Source organism: Lactuca saligna, chromosome 4, assembly GCF_052625555.1.
Source record: "Lactuca saligna cultivar CGN05327 chromosome 4, ASM5262555v1, whole genome shotgun sequence".
NCBI lineage: Eukaryota > Viridiplantae > Streptophyta > Magnoliopsida > Asterales > Asteraceae > Lactuca > Lactuca saligna.
In genome coordinates, this window is record NC_136420.1 from 196,832,616 (window position 1) to 196,850,197 (window position 17,582).

Consider the following 17,582-nt stretch of genomic DNA (forward strand, 5'->3'; position numbering starts at 1 on the left):
AAACCGAAGACCACCTGAGCTTCCTAAGGACTAACCTGAAGGACTACACATCCAGTACAAGCGAGAACGTTAGGAACTTAGTAATGGCGATCACGCCAGTGTTGATCTTGCCATAGAAGTACACTATGTTCTTAGTACTGAAAAGCTCTACTCCTTTCCGAGAGCTTAGGACCATCCGAGAATCCTCATGGAGACATGGTCCGACCCTTTTCAGGCCGCTACTACTTTCGGATATACCACAAGGTTCACATTCGATCGATTCACTTCTTAGACTTGATACGTGAATTCCCGACAACACTCTTCGTACCTCACTCATCTTGATAGAATCCATCGAGAACCCTAACCTTGTAGATACACCAGTTGGAACCCACTAGCTACACGAGACGGAATCCGCATCCCGTACGCGAGGGTCTGTTGAAATGACAAACACAGACCAGAGATCACTTGGGGATGCAAGGACAACCACATAGGAAGTACTCTCTTACCTCTACTAGGCCATTCATACCTACTTCCTTACCTAGATCTGAATTTCGGGACGAAATTCCCTCTAACGGGGGGATGATGTGACAACCCAAGTTGTCCTGTTACATTTCTCCGTTACCGTTAACGGAATATTCCACTGTTCAAAAGTTCCGTTAATGAGAAGTCTTCAAGTTTAATAAACATTTCAATTGTGTATGTTTATATGCCGTTAAGTCGTGATAAAAGAAAATAAAATACATAGCACATATTTCCATTTACTTGGAAAATATTAGTTTATTATTACGACCACTAAATCGGGTGCGACCAAAAGCCCCGTTTAACGGCAGTATCGGGTAGACTTCCACTGTGTCCCAACTCAAAACCCTATATAAGGGTGAGTGGAGTCTATTGGAGACTTTTTACACACTCTCTCTATACTCTCTCTCTAGACCCGTTTTCGCCCCGAAACCGCAACCAAACACTTCCAAATAGTAAGTCCGCTTACCCTAGCTTATTCTAAACATATTGAATTGAGTTTATAGCCCAAAAATCGGACTTAGAAGCAATGAAAAAGGAGTTTACGGCCTAAGAACCTCCTTAGGCCTTAAACACCCAAAATGAGGCCTTAATGACCCAAACTTGTCCCTATAGGCTTGGAAATAAATTAAGGGGATTGCCTAGGAGTGTTTAAACATCAAAACACAATGATTTAGGGGACAAAAGAGAGTTTACGGCCCAAGCACAAGCTTAGGCCGTAAACACCTCAAAATCATGTTAAAAGGCCCCAAAAACACTCCCAAACCACCCTTAGGCTTCATACATAATTTAGGGACTTGGTATTTTGGGTTTATATCACTAAAACACATCAAAATGAAGGATAAAAATGAGTTTACGGCCCAAGCACATGCTTAGGCCGTAAACTCCCCAAACATGCCCAAAATGTTGGTTTTTGTCCCTTAAATGGCCTTAGACTATTTCTATAAAATGCTAGGAAGGATTTAAGGACTTAAACACAATGAAATGAGGCTTGATTTGGAGTTTACGGCCCAAGCAAGTGTCTAGGCCGTAAACTCCCCAAAACCCCCTCAAATGTTGGTTTTAATCAACCAAAATAGCATCAAACTTCATAAGAAAATTCTAGGAAAGCAATAGGGGCTTAAAACTTCACTAAACTCAAAGGTTGAGAGTTTACGGCCGTAAACTCCCTTGGGAGAGTTCCTAGGCCATAAACTCTTGTTTAGTACCCTTAGAGGCCTCAAATCCACTCATGCCCTTTAGGAAAAATGCTTAGAATAATTCAATGAACAAGCTAGAAGCATCAAACACCCAAGAATAGAACCTAGGGAGTCTACGGCCGTAAACTACCTTAGGTTGGGCCGTAAACTCCTTGTTTGGTCCATGTTGGTGTTTTAAATCCATTTACACACTTGATATGTGAGTATAGCAAAGTCCCACAACTGATAAGAGACCCTTAGCACCCGTAAACGTTACCCGGGACCCCAAACACTCAACCAAAAGTGTTTTCCACTCCTTTGAGTGTGTATAATTGTTTAATTAGTATATTATATGCTAATTGTATGTGAACATATGTTATCATATGTTAAAATAGGTCCTTGTGTGTGTTCAAGTCCTTGCGTGACCCCGAACGCCCAATCGACACTTTCGTCGGACCTACTTACACCAGGTGAGTTCATACCCCTGAATGAACCTTTTAAATGCTTTTAAATGTTTTATAGGGGGGAATACAAGTTAAACATGCCAGTGATCATGTCAATCGCATATGATTGATAACCCGCATGCACAAGATTTTACCACTTTTACACTGTTTTACCGAGTGGGACACTAAAATGACTTTTACCTGTTTCATAACTTTTACTTATACTGATTTATTCAAATTCATCCTAAATTGGTTTATGAAAGATCCTCTAAGGTTTTAAACGTATTTTACAAAGGAATAAAATTTGTGATTTTCTCTGTACATAAAGGCTTTTCATTAAAGATTTCCCTTTTTGACGTATACTTTTACTTGTTAAACACTGCTGCTTCACTTATACTTATTTTATACTCTGACTCGGTAACACTTTCACTTATACCTATAGTCGCTTATACTTGATGACGCTTATACTTATTCACGCTCTTACTTAGTGATACGATTTCTCCTTCACTTATACTGGATAACGACTTTACTCCACTTATACTTGATAGATGTTCTTACATCACTTATTGTCGTCTCTGCTTCGTGATACACTTATACTTGGTACGCTTATACTTCATGGTTCGATTATCCCACACTATACACGTATACTTCACGACTCAGATGTTCCACTGTACTCTTATACTTCACGACTCAGATGTTCCACTGTACTCTTATACTTCACGACTCAGATGTTCCATTGTACACTTATACTTCACCGTATGATACACACTCAAGCATAGTTAAATGTATGTTTATGCTTGTATAGATGTATATAAATAATTATTGAAGGACTTAGGAATGCTTGTCTGCCCTATTTCCTTTTCTTCGTTGAGATGTGGTCTGGTGGGATCGGATGTCCATCTGAAGGTCGTTCAATTCATTAGTTATATATTACGTATACGAGCATAGACATATGAGTTTTCTTCAGTCAATTCAGTTAAGAGTCTATACCTCTAGTCTACACTTACATAAGAAACCCACTCCCTCCTAGTAACACACTATCCTCTATTTGGGATGCATCTTTGGGACGCGGCCTTCTCCGTCGTCTAGTTGGTAACCAGAGTCTCCTGTAGGGAGAGCGGACATTGTGTGTATAGGCCTATACGGGATTGACAACCCCGCACCCTGACTGCTAGCTACAGTCCACGGCCTACCAAGCCAAGGGGTGACAAATGTCACATTATATAGATGCTTGTAGGGCGTCTAGTACTCTAGTCAGTATGGTTACGAGTATCCTGGGTTGCCTTATAATTCATGGCTTTAAGGTAACAGTATTTCGTCGGCGATTTACACTGTATGCTGATGTCACCTTTTTCAGAGTCACACTGTTTTGACCTTGCTAGATGTATCTTCATTTGATACCATCTGGGGTCTGTTATCTCTGTTTGACCTTACAAGATGTATCTTTCATTTGATACCGTCTGGGGTCTGTTATCTCTGTTTGACCTTACAAGATGTATCTTTCATTTGATACCGTCTGGGGTCTGTTATCTCTGTTTGACCTTACAAGATGTATCTTTCATTTGATACTGTCTGGGGTCTGTTATCTCTGTTTGACCTTGCAAGATGTATCTTTCATTTGATACCGTCTAGGGTCTGTTATCTCTGTTTGACCTTACAAGATGTATCTTTCATTTGATACCGTCTGGGGTCTGTTATCACTGTTTGACCTTGCAAGATGTACCTTCCATTTGGTATCGTCTTCGGTCTGCGTTCACTGTTTTAGACCTTACCAGTTGTACCTTTCATTTGGTACCTTCGGGGGTCTGTTTCTCCATTTGTTAGACTAAACCAGGCGTGTCGTTAGTTTGATACTTTCCTGGAGTCTATGACTCTTTTGCCTTAGTCAGCAGTCCTCACTGCTGAGGCATATGTTATTCCCTGATGCCTCTGCTTTCTTTAATAATCAAATTCAGTATTTTGATATTATTAGCAATTAAGGGAAACTTCTTCTTACCACATTACACTGACCAGTCTTGGTAGAAGGCTGCTTTTATTTAAAAAAATATAGGATTTTCTGGAAGGAACTCTAATACACTGAAATCTCTTAAACTATCACTTTATTAAGTTATTTGAATGAAATGTCACTAAATGCTTATGAACTCACCAGCATTTGTAAAAATGCTGATACTCGCTTTTCAAATAACTTGTATTCTCAGGTTAGCATTAGACAGGTACATCCCCGGAGCTGTTGATGAAGATAGCTTTGTACCATGCTGTATTTATTCTATTACTGTATTACTTTAAATTGTTGTAATGTAACCTTGTAAAACTATTACTATTAATGCAATGTTTTGTTGTACTTTGATTACTATAATGCATGTGTTGTGATACTTGACATGACGTCATCCACCCCAGAACGTTTCCGCCGTTCCGGTTTTGGGGTGTGACAACCTTTGTTTTTGAACGATTTTGATTGAATTCGCAGATAACTATTGAACTCTTCTTTGTGTTTGGGTTGTGCGATGGAGGTGGTTTGGAGTACGAATCCCTAATTGATGAACATGATTTAAAGGTAACAAAACAACAGTTGAATTAGGGCCATTTGTTTGTGGAAAGTGTAATTTACGGTAATCTTATCAAGAACCAATAGGTATCAGATTGCGTATTTTCTTCATTTTTAGATGCAAATTCAGATCCTTTTATTATACGCTCTTTATAGTCAATTAATATACTCATCACTTTTTGCAGGGTACAACGATGTCCATGCATATCGACTGTCTTTATCTGAGGACACAAAGGCACTAAATGTATCTGGTTTGTTGCTCTTCCAACATTTCACATTCTGGTACAACTAAAAAACATTTTGTTGCATATCAACTGATTTTGTGTGACCTATGTTTCCAGCTACTAGAAGGGCTTCTTAAATTGCCCGCGAATAGAGAATTTGCTGATTGCAAAAACAAGTATGTACTTCATTTATTATATTCATTAATCAAATAAAAGAATATAAAGCAACAAGAAAGAATGAAATTATTTGATGTTCAATTAAGGTCAGACAACTTTGATGTTCAATTAACATACTTCCATTAATTTATTTTTTTTATTTTTTTGTATTCGTATTGTAAAATTTCTTTTTTCTTGCAGATTCATAAATATTTTCTTAATATTAGAGAATATAGTGAAAAACTTAAAAGATGTGAAGACCAACTGCAGGTTAGTTTCTCTATTATTATTGTTTTTTCTACTTAATGCAAACACAACAACACTATACTTTTAAATGAGTTTTTCTTGTTTTCATGTTTATAAACGCTTTAATGAAATCTTTAATAGTCTCTCTATGTATAAATGTATATGCATGTTTGTGACTTTTTTCCTTATGAAATTAATGTTATCGTTTTGTTATCCTGTTTTCATTTGCAGATATAAATAATAATTTTGTTATAGATGTTAGAAATTCTTAATTTTGTTTATTTTTAGACCAAAAAATGGAGAAACAGTCTGATGAATTGAGGGGCATATCAGGTAGATATGAACATGATAGGAAAGTTTGGGTGGTTGCAGTCTAGGAAGTAGATATTGAAACCAGACCACTCTCAGCTCTCTCTTCAAGCACACCATTGTGCTGACTCAGTTCTTCCTGATCTCAATAACATGGTTTCTACAGTTCAAGAATGGGTGGGTAAATTAGTAAATTCATGGTTAAATTTTCACCCTATTGTAAGTTTTAACAGTTTCTATCATTACTTTTAGTTGCACAGTGTGAGCATCTTAAAGTCAAATACAACAAAGAATAAATCAGGGGAAGAAAGCTTTATAATCAATTTGAGGATATAAAAGGTGTGGAAACTTTTTCTTTTTCTTTTTCTTTTTTTTAACAAACATATAAAGTTTCTAACTTTCTATAAATACTAATATTTTTTTTATAGTTTCAGGAAACATGGTTAACCATGTTTAGTCAATAATCTAATATGGTAGAATGTTGAATGCTGAGTTATTTGTTGTGTGTATGTATCATGTATGCAAATAGGTAAATTTATGATTTCATATCATCAAAATATATTGATTATGAAGAATCTAGGTTTATAACTTCATCATACATATTTTATTTTGACCAAACTGCCCCTACACATTGTTTTTAAACTTAAAAAATGGTTTCAACAGTTTTGGACCAAACTGCCCATGCATACAATTTTTATAGTTAAATTTTTTTGATTTTAACATAAAAAAATGGTTTCAACAGTTTTGGACCAGACTACTCTTCAAAGAAGAGCTAATGGTAAGTTTCCTATCTTAATAAATGTATCTTGATTTCAATATAAAAAATGAAACATAGCTTCCTTTGTAGATTTGTAATTGTAACAGGTGCTGGAAATTGGATATGCATGAACCTGAAACAACTTTCTGGAAAGATATGGAATCTGAAATGACAGAGTCCTGATAAGAAATTTTGTAGTAAGTTTTAATTCTATTTCCTGCTTTCAAAGGGTTTTGTTTATTGGGTTGTAAATTACCTTTCATTTAATTAGTAATTTGTTGTAAGATTAGGTTGTTTTAATGAAATTGATGAAACACCCAATTTAGGGTTCCCTAATCTAGGAAATTTTTGCTATTTTTTGTGTATAATATGTGTGAACTAAATTGATTCAAGCATGTTTCCATTGTATCTTCTGCTTTTTTGTTATGGATTGTGGCTACAACTCGAGTTTTTATTTTGTTTACATTATAATCGAGGTGTTAGACTTTGTGTTTTCTTTCATAAATACATCTTATATATTATCCTTATATGCATGAAGATATTTGTAGTTTATGCCCTATTTATATATTTCAGTAATAAAAAAAATCGGGGTTTTGGGGCCTGTGTATAGGGGAGACGTCGGTGGCCCGGCTGGGTCTGAGGTGGCTGGAGTGGATGGTTTGGTGTTGGAGGTTTGGAGTTTTTGTAGTTTATGCCCTATTTATACACTCTTTAGGCTTTTCCTTTGTTTATTTAGTTTCATTTTTGATATTTTTTAAACAGTATTGGACCTTCTGGAACAGATGTGCGCACCAAGTCAAGCGTACGTTCACCTGTGGATTTGGGAGGTTCACTTAGTGCCTTCAAATTCAAAATTTACCGAGTTGATTCTATAGAAGAACTAAATTGTAAATTTTATATGGATTATATAAAATTTTGAATTTTAACTTGGGTCCTTTTAGCTTTGCTCTGTATGTGATTTTAAAGATAGCTTGACTGATTCGGTTATCAAAACACAAAAACTATGGTCAAAACCAAACTCCCGTGGATTGTAGACAATAGCAACATACTTTACTGGTCTTAACCGAATCCCGCGGAGCGAGCTTTCCCAGCTAGTTTATTATTCATGTTGATTTATTATATGTATTAGTTTATTATTCTTTATTTTAAAATAAATGTTGATTTATTTGCATATAAATTCCTTGGAATTGAAAATCTGTATAGGTTGGACGAATGTGTGTCTATATATATATATATATATATATATATATATATATATATATATATATATATATATATATATATATTATATTTGTTGTTTTGATATAAAACTAATTTATATCATAAATATTTTATATTATCTTTTTTATAAAAAGGAAATCATTTGTTTATTGTAGTGGATATCAACATGAAAAAACAATCAACTATTCATGGGTTTTTTAAAAGAAAACACCCAAGTTATGTTCAAGATTCTGAAAAGCCACCGGAGATCGTTTTGGATGAAGATGCCCCCACACCCAATGTTCCTAATACCGTTAGCCGTTTCAAAAAATCTCATCTTGAAATTGATGAAATAGATCTTAACACACTGGAACAAGATCCTGGTTTGCGTAAGCAAATTTATGATTATCCGTTTAATCAACGAGATACTATTAGGCGAGCATGTATTAATCTTGGTCCCTTTCAACAAACACTTTCTGTATATCCAAAATCCGGACCAGAAACCCATAAACATAATTTTCAAGCTTCTTGGTTTAAGTTATATCATTGGCTTGAATATTCAGAGAGCTTAGATGTTACGTTTTGTTTTCCGTGTTTTCTATTTAACAAGCCTTTTAGAATGGGACATTACGGCCAACAAGCATTTACTATAGATGGATTTCAAAATTAGAAGAAAGTTGGTGGAAAAAGTTGTGCTTTTTTGCATCACATAGGGACTGATTATACATCTATTCACAACGTTGCACAAAAATCATGTGATGATTTGTTAAACCGAGCGCAAGATATACGAAATGTGTTTGAGACATTTACAGAAGAAGAGCGTAAAATAATAGATTAAGATTGAAAGCTACTATTTATGTAGTACGTTGGTGTGTCTTTCAAGGAGTTGCATATAGAGGCCACGATGAAGGATTGTATTCCATAAACAAAGGAAATTTTCATCAAATGTTGAAGGCAATTGGCGATTTTAACACGAAGATTGAAGAATTGTTTCGTACTGCTCCAAAATATGCATCATATATATCACTGTCAATTCAAAAAGAGGTTCTAAACCTCATATCAACTAGGGTGAAGAGGATGATTTGTGTGGAGATTGATGGTGGAAAATTTTGTTTAGTTGTTGATGAAGCATGTGATCAGTCTAACAAAGAACAAATGTCAATTGTTTTGAGATTTTTAAATAAAGATGGCTTTGTTATGGAGCGTTTCTTTGGGCTTGTTCATGTACCTGACACTACAACATAAACGCTTAAGAATGCAATTTATTATGTATTGTCACATAATAATCTTGATCTTAAGTCAATTCGTGGGCAAGGGTATGATGGTGCAATTAGCATTAATAGCCGCTTCACGAGGAGTTGTTGCATTAAAAAAGTTTTTTACTCGATTATCTTTTGTTGTCAATGTTGTTGGTGCTTCCTCCAAGTGTTCCGACCAACTTAGAGGTGCACAAGCCGAGGAAATTTCATATAAGATTTCTATTGATGAGTTAGAGATGGGTAGAGGTCTTAATCAAATTGGTACATTACAACGAGCGGGTGATGCTAGATGGAGTTCTCACCTCAAATCAGTTTCGAGCTTAATCAAAATGTTTAGTCCAACTTGTGAGGTTTTACTTCAAATTATTAAAGATGGCACTGGTTCAATCAAAGGCGGTGCAGATTCAGCATATGAGGCTATTACTACATTTGAGTTCATTTTTATTCTTCATCTCGAGAAAGAAATAATGGAGATCACTGATTTACTTTGTCAAGCTTTACAAAGACAATCTCAAGATGAAAGATGGGATGGTTTGCTCTGTCTTGTTATGTCATTTTGTCAGGAACGCAACATTGATATCACTGATATGTCTTCTCCATACTTTAGTAGAGGGGCTTGAGCTCGTAACGAGTGTAGTAATCATACACTTGAACATCATTACCGAGTGGATATATTTTTCGAAGCAATTAATTGTCAAATAATGGAACTCAATCGTCGATTCAACGATAACTCAACGAAGTTGCTTCGACTTTCAACAACTTTAGATCCTAAAAGTGTTGATGAGCCTTTTCGAAGTGGTGATATAATTAAGTTAGTAGAGAAGTTTTATCCTGAAGATTTCAATGAACAAGAGAAAGTAGTTTTGAAGATACAACTTCAACATTATGAGATTGATGTCATTCAACATGCAGATTATAAACAATTGACATCTATGTCAGAATTGTGTCAATGGTTGATAAAGACTAGAAGAGTAGCAAACTTTCATCTTATTTATAGAGTAGCTAGTCTCATACTTACTCTTCCAGTTTCTACTGCTACAACAGAGAGATCATTTTCAGCAATGAACATCATTAAAACAAGGTTACAGAATAAAATGGAAGACAAGTGTTTAAATGACTCATTGGTTTTGCACTTCGAAAGGGAATTTGCTAAAAAGATTAGTTTAGAGACAATTATAGAAGACTTTAAAAATGCAAAAGATCGTCGTATTCCACTTTGATTAACAATGTAACAATCTTTATATTGGTTTTCTTATTTAGACTTTTGATATATCATTATTTTGAACCAAATAAAACTTGTTAATATAATTTAATTATGAAGTTTTGATATGTTATAATATAGTTCAATTATGAAGTTTTGATTCCGGCCCCCAAGCTGTACTGCTTGTGTTCCTCCCTTGGGAGGTGTCATCGTGAATGAAAAAAAATGAAGAATAGGGTGGTCGGCGGAGATGCAATGGATGCTAGGGTAGCGGCCTGTTGTAAATTTAAAAGAAAAGGAATGGAGAAAATTATGGAAAGGAATTAATTAGGGAAGGTAAGCTGTGATACCATATTAAAGATGATCACCAATTGAATCTTATTGTCTCCATATCAACGAAAGATACAAACTATGTGGGTTGCATACAAGATGGGCTGCATGTACATTCACTAATATATATAATGTTGCAGTTAAGCTCCTCGTACGAGTATGCAAACATTATGCTTTTGTATGGCTGTGAGGTTTGAAAGTCCCTAGATTTTCATTCAAAAAGAAATTTCATTTATAATTTTATTAAGTTTGCAGAAACAAATTAACAATCATTTAAAACATACAACATTTTTCCGTAATCAAATATGATTATTTATATTGTGATAAAAATTCTTTTTCATAATAGTTTGTGAATGAGTATAAATGAGGTTTTGCACCCCTCGCAATGCAATTAGGTGTTTTGTAAAAGGCTTTTTGTATTATTGTATATACACCAAGCAACTATTACATATTTACGAATGTAGTCAACATAGGCTATACATTTGTATGTTACCCAAAACATTTTAAAGATCACATTGAAAAAATTGTGTTGCATTCACTTCCAAAAAATATATACAATAGCATTGCAAACACTATTGTCTGTTGGCCTTTTGGGCTACGTATTGGGTTCTTGCAATGTATATAATGTAGTTGTGGTCTTTGATTTTTTTTCTAACTAGCGTTGTCCAAATTTGAATGAAAGCAAAAGTAAAAACATTTGTTAGAGCAGACGGTATGGGCATTGTAGCGTGCTCGTTGTGCTGAGGTGGCACCCTCAACGGCGTCGGCATATATGTGGTCTCCACGATTCAATTTTTGCTTTCATAATCTCCCTTCTCGCAGGTTATATAAATTTCTATTTCACTTAATTTCAATTATACAATGTTTTCTGTTAATTCTTTTTATTATTCTTTATCTCCCAGTATGAGTTAGTAGTGTAATTTGTTGTAACTAATTTATATATTTGAGTTGCTTTACATAAACTACAATCGTGATTTCAATTTGATTAGGGTTTATGATATCGCAGTCCACCTCCGGCAACCCACTTCCATCAAGATTTCAGGTAATATATAGATAATATCGCAGTCCACCTCTGACGATCCACTGCCTCTATTACGATCGTCCAACCTCTATCCCATCTCCATCGATTAATTATTCAGCATGTCCATATGATTTCATCTCTCAATCTAAGTTGAGGTGGCTTTATCAAGGCGCCTAGTGTGGATCTGGATTCACATTCTATCATCGAACATCAAAATATTTTGAATATGTTTATGGAAACTCACCTAGAGCTTAAGGAGGTGAAGAAAAAGAATAAGCCATCTACAACTGGCCCATAGATTCCAGGTATTACACTACCCTTAAAATCAATCATCATCATCTCAATCTTTTATTTTTTTCTTATAACTATGAATTAGAAGCTAAATTCGGTTAAAAATATTGTTATTATACTTTGTGTTGCTTCAAATTTCTTGGTTACTAAAGTAGAGAAGCTATTGATTTACACTTCAAATTCTTCCCCCTTTACTAATGCTCACCTAATCACAAATACTTATAAGATGAATCATGAAAACCCCAAATTATTATGCATAAGATTAAACGATTTTTTGTAGAGTAACCTTTGATTTTTGGTCAGAATAAAGTGACTTTTTTGTGGGTTTTTTGTATTATCAACTCATGATTTTCTTAATGTTAAACAAGGTTTGATGTTAATATCTCTTGAATGAAACGAAAGAAATTATAACTTTGATGAAGGGAAATTGTTAGCAGTTACTTATAGATCTCACTCAAAAATGGTTATGCTTGCTGATTCTTTGAGATCTAACATCTTTAATTCTCTGAGATATAGCATCTATGTAACAAAGTTTATTTAAGTATGATGATGCATACTAACTGATTGTTGGCAACATTTTTTTGCAAATAATGTGTTCCTATGTGTCTGCTCTTTTAAGTAAAATGATCTAAATATCACACTACATATTGTAATTCATTCTTCCTTCTTTTATTTTTACTTTCATGTGTTCTTTTAGAATCATCCCAAATGTAGGTTTGTTTTGCTAATATAAACATGTTCAATTCTGGTAGAATTGTTTGCAATTTTCACTTATTCTTATTCTTATTTATGCATTCTTACTCCTTATCATCAAGGGCATGAAGACGGTTTAGATAAATACTACATGAAAGGGAGCATGATGATCAAGTACAAGAAGGCACAATGATGGGTTTTCAAGCAAGGTCACTAGAAAATCATCTTATCATGCTCCTTTTACAAAACAAGGAACAAATCCACACCTTTTGGTTCCTTATCCACCTTATAGGAAGCAACAAAGACCTATAACATCTTCATGATTGTTGTAATCAACTCCTATATTGTACAAAAAGCCATAAGATTTATACAATTACACTTAATTTTCATTCTCATAAGAATGTTCATTTGCAATTGTGAACCATCTACATCCTTATGGGAATCTTATATTTATGTATTTGAATTTAAGGTTTTTATTTTATTTTTATCTTATTCTTCAAGAATATTCAGTTATTATTGTCTTATTCTTCAAGAAAGTTTTTTTTATTATTTCAATAATGTTGAATTAGTCTTCAAGAATTTTGGTTATGCACTTGAAATTAATGTTTTATTCTTCAAGAATTATAAACTCTTTTTCAAGAATGTTCAAATATTAATCAAGAATGTTAGTTATGGTCATCTAATTACAAGAATGTCATTTTTTAATCAATTTTATCGTCTACCATTAGAATTATTAAAAGATAGTAAATCTTAAGCATAAGAATAATATAAAATAAGTCATTAATTCTTAACTGTTTCCATGATCACAAAAAAAATGAAATTTATAGGTGGTAAAAAAGAAATTCAAATTCTTAAGGAATGAAGTATGTTTTATTTTTCTGACTACTCAGTAAAAAAAATATTCCATTACGGTAAATTAAAAGGGAAATTACAATTGAAATTCAAATTGAAAATGATATTAAAAATAATATTTCTCATGAAAATCTCATATTCCATATATATTTTTTAACCATTCTTACTATTTTACCTTTACAATTAATTAAATATAATTATATAGTAAATGTTAGCGCATGTTAAGAACATGCACCATCATATCTCAACTATTCATTCTTTTAATTAAATACCCTGGAATGGTTTTTTCAAACTAATGTGTTTTAAACTAATAACTTCTACGTTTTAAAAAATGATTTGTTACTTGTTATATACATGAATTCAACATAAGAAAATCAAAAAAAGCATGAACTAACGGATTACAACATAATGATTAAAACACAACATAAAATGAAAAGCAACGGAAGTTAAGATCTAAATACCTATAAAATAATAAAATTAAATGGCAAAATTTATTTTACATATAAATAATAATAAATATAATAATATATCATTTACTAATAGATCAAACATATGGGTTTTGATCGCGGACCAGCAACAAAAAAATTATACGTATCTATTACCGGTAAACGTTATTAAAACATATGGGTTTTGACATATTTTTAAATAGGAAAAGAAGTAATATGTTTAAAATAAATCTACAAAACTAAGTTGCCTGGTGAATTTAAAAAAAAAACAGGAAGCGTGGCTTTTTTCTTCAAACAGTAACTTATGCTTGTTTTTAATAAAGACAAATTAAATTGATTCCTACTTTTTATGCCTACAAATATTCTTACCCAATAAAATTATGACAAGTGTCATCTTTCCATATTTTTTAAACTAAATCATTAAGACTATATTAGGAATATATCAAATACAATTAAATTGAATGGTGATTTGGTATAATTTTAATGGGTAGGAATAATTGTAAGAATAAAATATAAGAAACAATTTAATTTCTCTAACAGGCCGATAGTCAAAAGTCAAAACTAGTTAAAGTCAAAACTAGTTAAAATAGGATGGAGTGTAGTAGTGTGGAGTGTAGATATAAAAAACTAATGGAAACCTTGGTTCACAATGAAAGGAGTGGAATTTGGTTGATTATGCTTGAAAACCTTTAGATATATAACAACATAATTTTACAAATTAGGAGGATAAACTTCCATTTATTTTTATATATGATTTTTATTTTTAAATAAAAAAACTACTATCTACAAGGTTAAAATGTTATTTTAAAGGTTAAATTATATAATTTTAAAGGTTAAAATTATATCAATTCAAAAGGAAAGTGATTTATACATAATAATTTTTTTTTCATACACAACAATTTATGTTTTATGAAGTTGTACAATATAATATTTTAATACCAATTATTGTGTATGAAAAAAAAATTATTATGTACCAATCAGTTCCTATTTAAAGGTAAAAAAATTTCATTTTAATGCTTAAAAAGGATATAATTTGTAAAGAAAGTAAGCTGATAGTTTATATATGGCAATATATTTTGTAGAACATTTAGAGATATAACAATGTTATTTTGCAAACCTCATAAAATAGCTATTTTGTGATATGTGTATGCATAATGTGGTCCTAAATACTTTTTAGACAATAGTTTTTGTTAATTAAGTGGCGTTAGGTTCATCTATCTCCTCACATCTCACATTACCTATTTATCATCTATTTATCATCACCTATCTATTATCACCCGTCACTACCAAATATATATTTATAAATATAAAAATACATATGCAATTTAAATCACGTAAGCATGTATAAATCGTTCGTCTAGCATAGATATCAGGAACACATATAATATACACACATAGCATGTAATTTATTTTAAATACTTCATATCTATGTGTAAGATGAAAGTAACTATGCACACACTTGTTAAAGTGATGATTCCAAACTCGGGCAGCGCTTCGCTTTTAACAATTCTATTTTCTTTCGGCGAAACCTAGTACCATTACCGCTAGATTTTAGTCTAATATTTATAGTGACAATTTACGAGAAATATTGTTTAATAAGTGTTAAAAAATACTTTTCAATCACTATGTACAGATAGTGGTCAGACATGAAACACCGGAGGGCAATACCATTTTGGCATTTAAGCACTTCTAAAATCCAACAACCATATGCGGCCCTTCAAACCAGATTCCCCGTACCGCGAATAGTTAAAAGATATTATAATAACATTTTGTGTAGCACCTGGTTTCCGGTATGTGAATTTTATTTGAGCATTGGCCTATTTTAGCCTTGGACTCGGCGAGTCATAAGGTCCGACTCGCCGAGTAGGGACGAGACTCAGGACACGTTTAAGTGGGCGACTCGGCGAGTCCATATCCTGGACTCGGCGAGTCACCGCTGCTGGATGAAACCCTAAGTTTCAAGGGTTTGCACCCTATTTAAACCCTCATTCCGCCCCAACTCGTCCCCATTCACCCCCAGAACTCCCCCAACATCGTTTTCCCTTATTTCCTTGAGAGATTGAAGTGTTCTTGGTGTGTTCTTGAAGTTTTTGAGGAGAAAGAGGAGTAGATCAAGAAGAGGAGAAGGAGATCAGCCATCCTTGTGTCATTTCAACATTTTCCTTGAGGTATATCTTGTTTTTCCCCTGTTTCTATGCTTAGGATTTCATTTGGGACACTCTTGAGCAATTCTTCAAGCTTGTTTGTGCTTAATGTTTCGTAATAAGTGGATTAACCTTTAGATCTAGGCAAGATTGAGCTCCAGGAGCTCAGATCTGTTAGCTTTATGGCCCCATGTGGCTTGTTCATCCTAGATCTACCCTTTTGAGGCATTTTGCACCCTAAAATCCACATTAGTGAATATCCACACGTAAAGTTGTAAACTTTACGTGTGATTTGTGTCCTAGAAGTCCAGATCTATGAATGGCATGGACTGAAATCGAGTAAATCGGTGTATTTGGTGGATGCATGGCGACGACTCGGCGAGTCGTATTGGCGACTCGGCGAGTCTGGTCGCGAGTCACCGATTTGGTCCCTTCATGATGTATCGAGTTGAGCCGTGAGTCACAGGGGGTGACTCGGTGAGTTGGGAGCTGAACTCACCCATGTTAGGACTCGGCGAGTCAATGCCCTGACTCGGGGAGTCCAAGGCAATCTTCATAGATCAAGAACAGACTCGGCGAGTTGTTCATACAACTCGGCGAGTCTTAGCATAAAGTGTTCTTTGGATGAAGATGAACTCGACGAGTTGTTCATACAACTCGGCGAGTAGGATGAAGGAGTTGAATGACAGTTAGAAGATGAACTCGTCGAGTCATAGCCCAACTCGACGAGTAGAACCAGGGACCCAGGACAATAGTTTGCCAGGGACTCGGCGAGTCGGGTCAACTGAAAATTGACTCTAGCATTGGCTTAGAGCTAGACCGGGGGTAAAATGGTCATTTTACCTAAAGGACAGTTAGCAGTGTTTGATTGAGTATGTTGTGGGAATTGCAGCCGGAGGACTCCCGGAGCAGCAGCAGTCAGTTAGTTCCCGATCAGTTCAGCAGCTACTTTGAGGTGAGTTACCTTCCAGTAGCGGTGGGTCTAAGGCCACAATGCCGGCCCACCAGTAGGAGACGTATGATAGGTGATTGTCTTTGTGAAATCATCTAGGTTTGCTATTACCTGTTATGTTATATGCTATCATGATACGTTATATGCAATAGTAGTAGAGTTCGGTTGTTAGGACCGCTGGGTAGTCAGACACCCCAGAATTATCTGACTGTATGTGATGGTATGCTTGTATGTTGGTCTGTTATGTTATGCGATAGAGGTAGCGGGAGGGGACCAGTCCCCGAGGATCGGTTGTTAGGACCGATGGGTAGTCAGTACCCCAGAATGGCTTGACATGGGTAGTCAGCACCCTAGAATGGCTTGACACGTGTAAGACGGCACCCCAGAATGGCCGTATGGGTAGGTCGGCACCCCAGAATGGCTGTACCGGGTAGTCAGGCACCCCAGAATAGCCTGGCAGTACGTATGTTATGTGTTTGTATGGTATGTGGTACATTGGGGGAACTCACTAAGCTTTGTGCTTACATTTACAGTTTTGTTTTCAGGTACCTCTGCACCGAAGGGGAAGGAGCCGGCGCGGTAGCGGCACGTCATACACACACTCTTCGGTTTCCGCATTTACGAGATTTACTGGGATTGTACTCTGATATTTTGATGGGATGTATGGTTTAACCTTTTAGAACATGGTTGCGATGTGTTATGGTGTGATCAAACAATGTTTTTATTTATTAATGTTTTCTAAAGTAATATCTTAAAATGAAATTTTCGGACGTAAAATTGGGTCGTTACAAGTTGGTATCAGAGCCCTGGTTTGAGGGATTCGGACACGCCTTCGGG

The 17,582-nt window shown here is 34.6% G+C and overlaps 2 protein-coding genes across 2 annotated transcripts; both read left to right on the forward strand.

Moving 5' to 3' along the window:
• The first annotated feature begins 8,877 nt into the window (after nucleotides 1-8,877).
• On the forward strand, nucleotides 8,878-9,435 carry LOC145040413 (uncharacterized). The gene has a single exon (XM_078988346.1). It carries the CDS (start codon nucleotides 8,878-8,880, stop codon nucleotides 9,433-9,435), a length of 558 nt encoding a protein of 185 aa, XP_078844472.1.
• An 81-nt stretch (nucleotides 9,436-9,516) lies between these two features.
• On the forward strand, nucleotides 9,517-10,035 carry LOC145040414 (uncharacterized). The gene has a single exon (XM_078988347.1). The coding sequence runs from the start codon at nucleotides 9,517-9,519 to the stop codon at nucleotides 10,033-10,035; it is 519 nt and encodes a 172-aa protein (XP_078844473.1).
• Nucleotides 10,036-17,582: the final 7,547 nt, after the last annotated feature.

Excerpts from the sequence above, each read along its gene's own strand:
- LOC145040413 (XM_078988346.1), top strand. The coding sequence starts at position 8,878 with ATGGTGCAATTAGCATTAATAGCCGCTTCACGAGGAGTTGTTGCATTA.
- LOC145040414 (XM_078988347.1), top strand. The coding sequence starts at position 9,517 with ATGGAACTCAATCGTCGATTCAACGATAACTCAACGAAGTTGCTTCGA.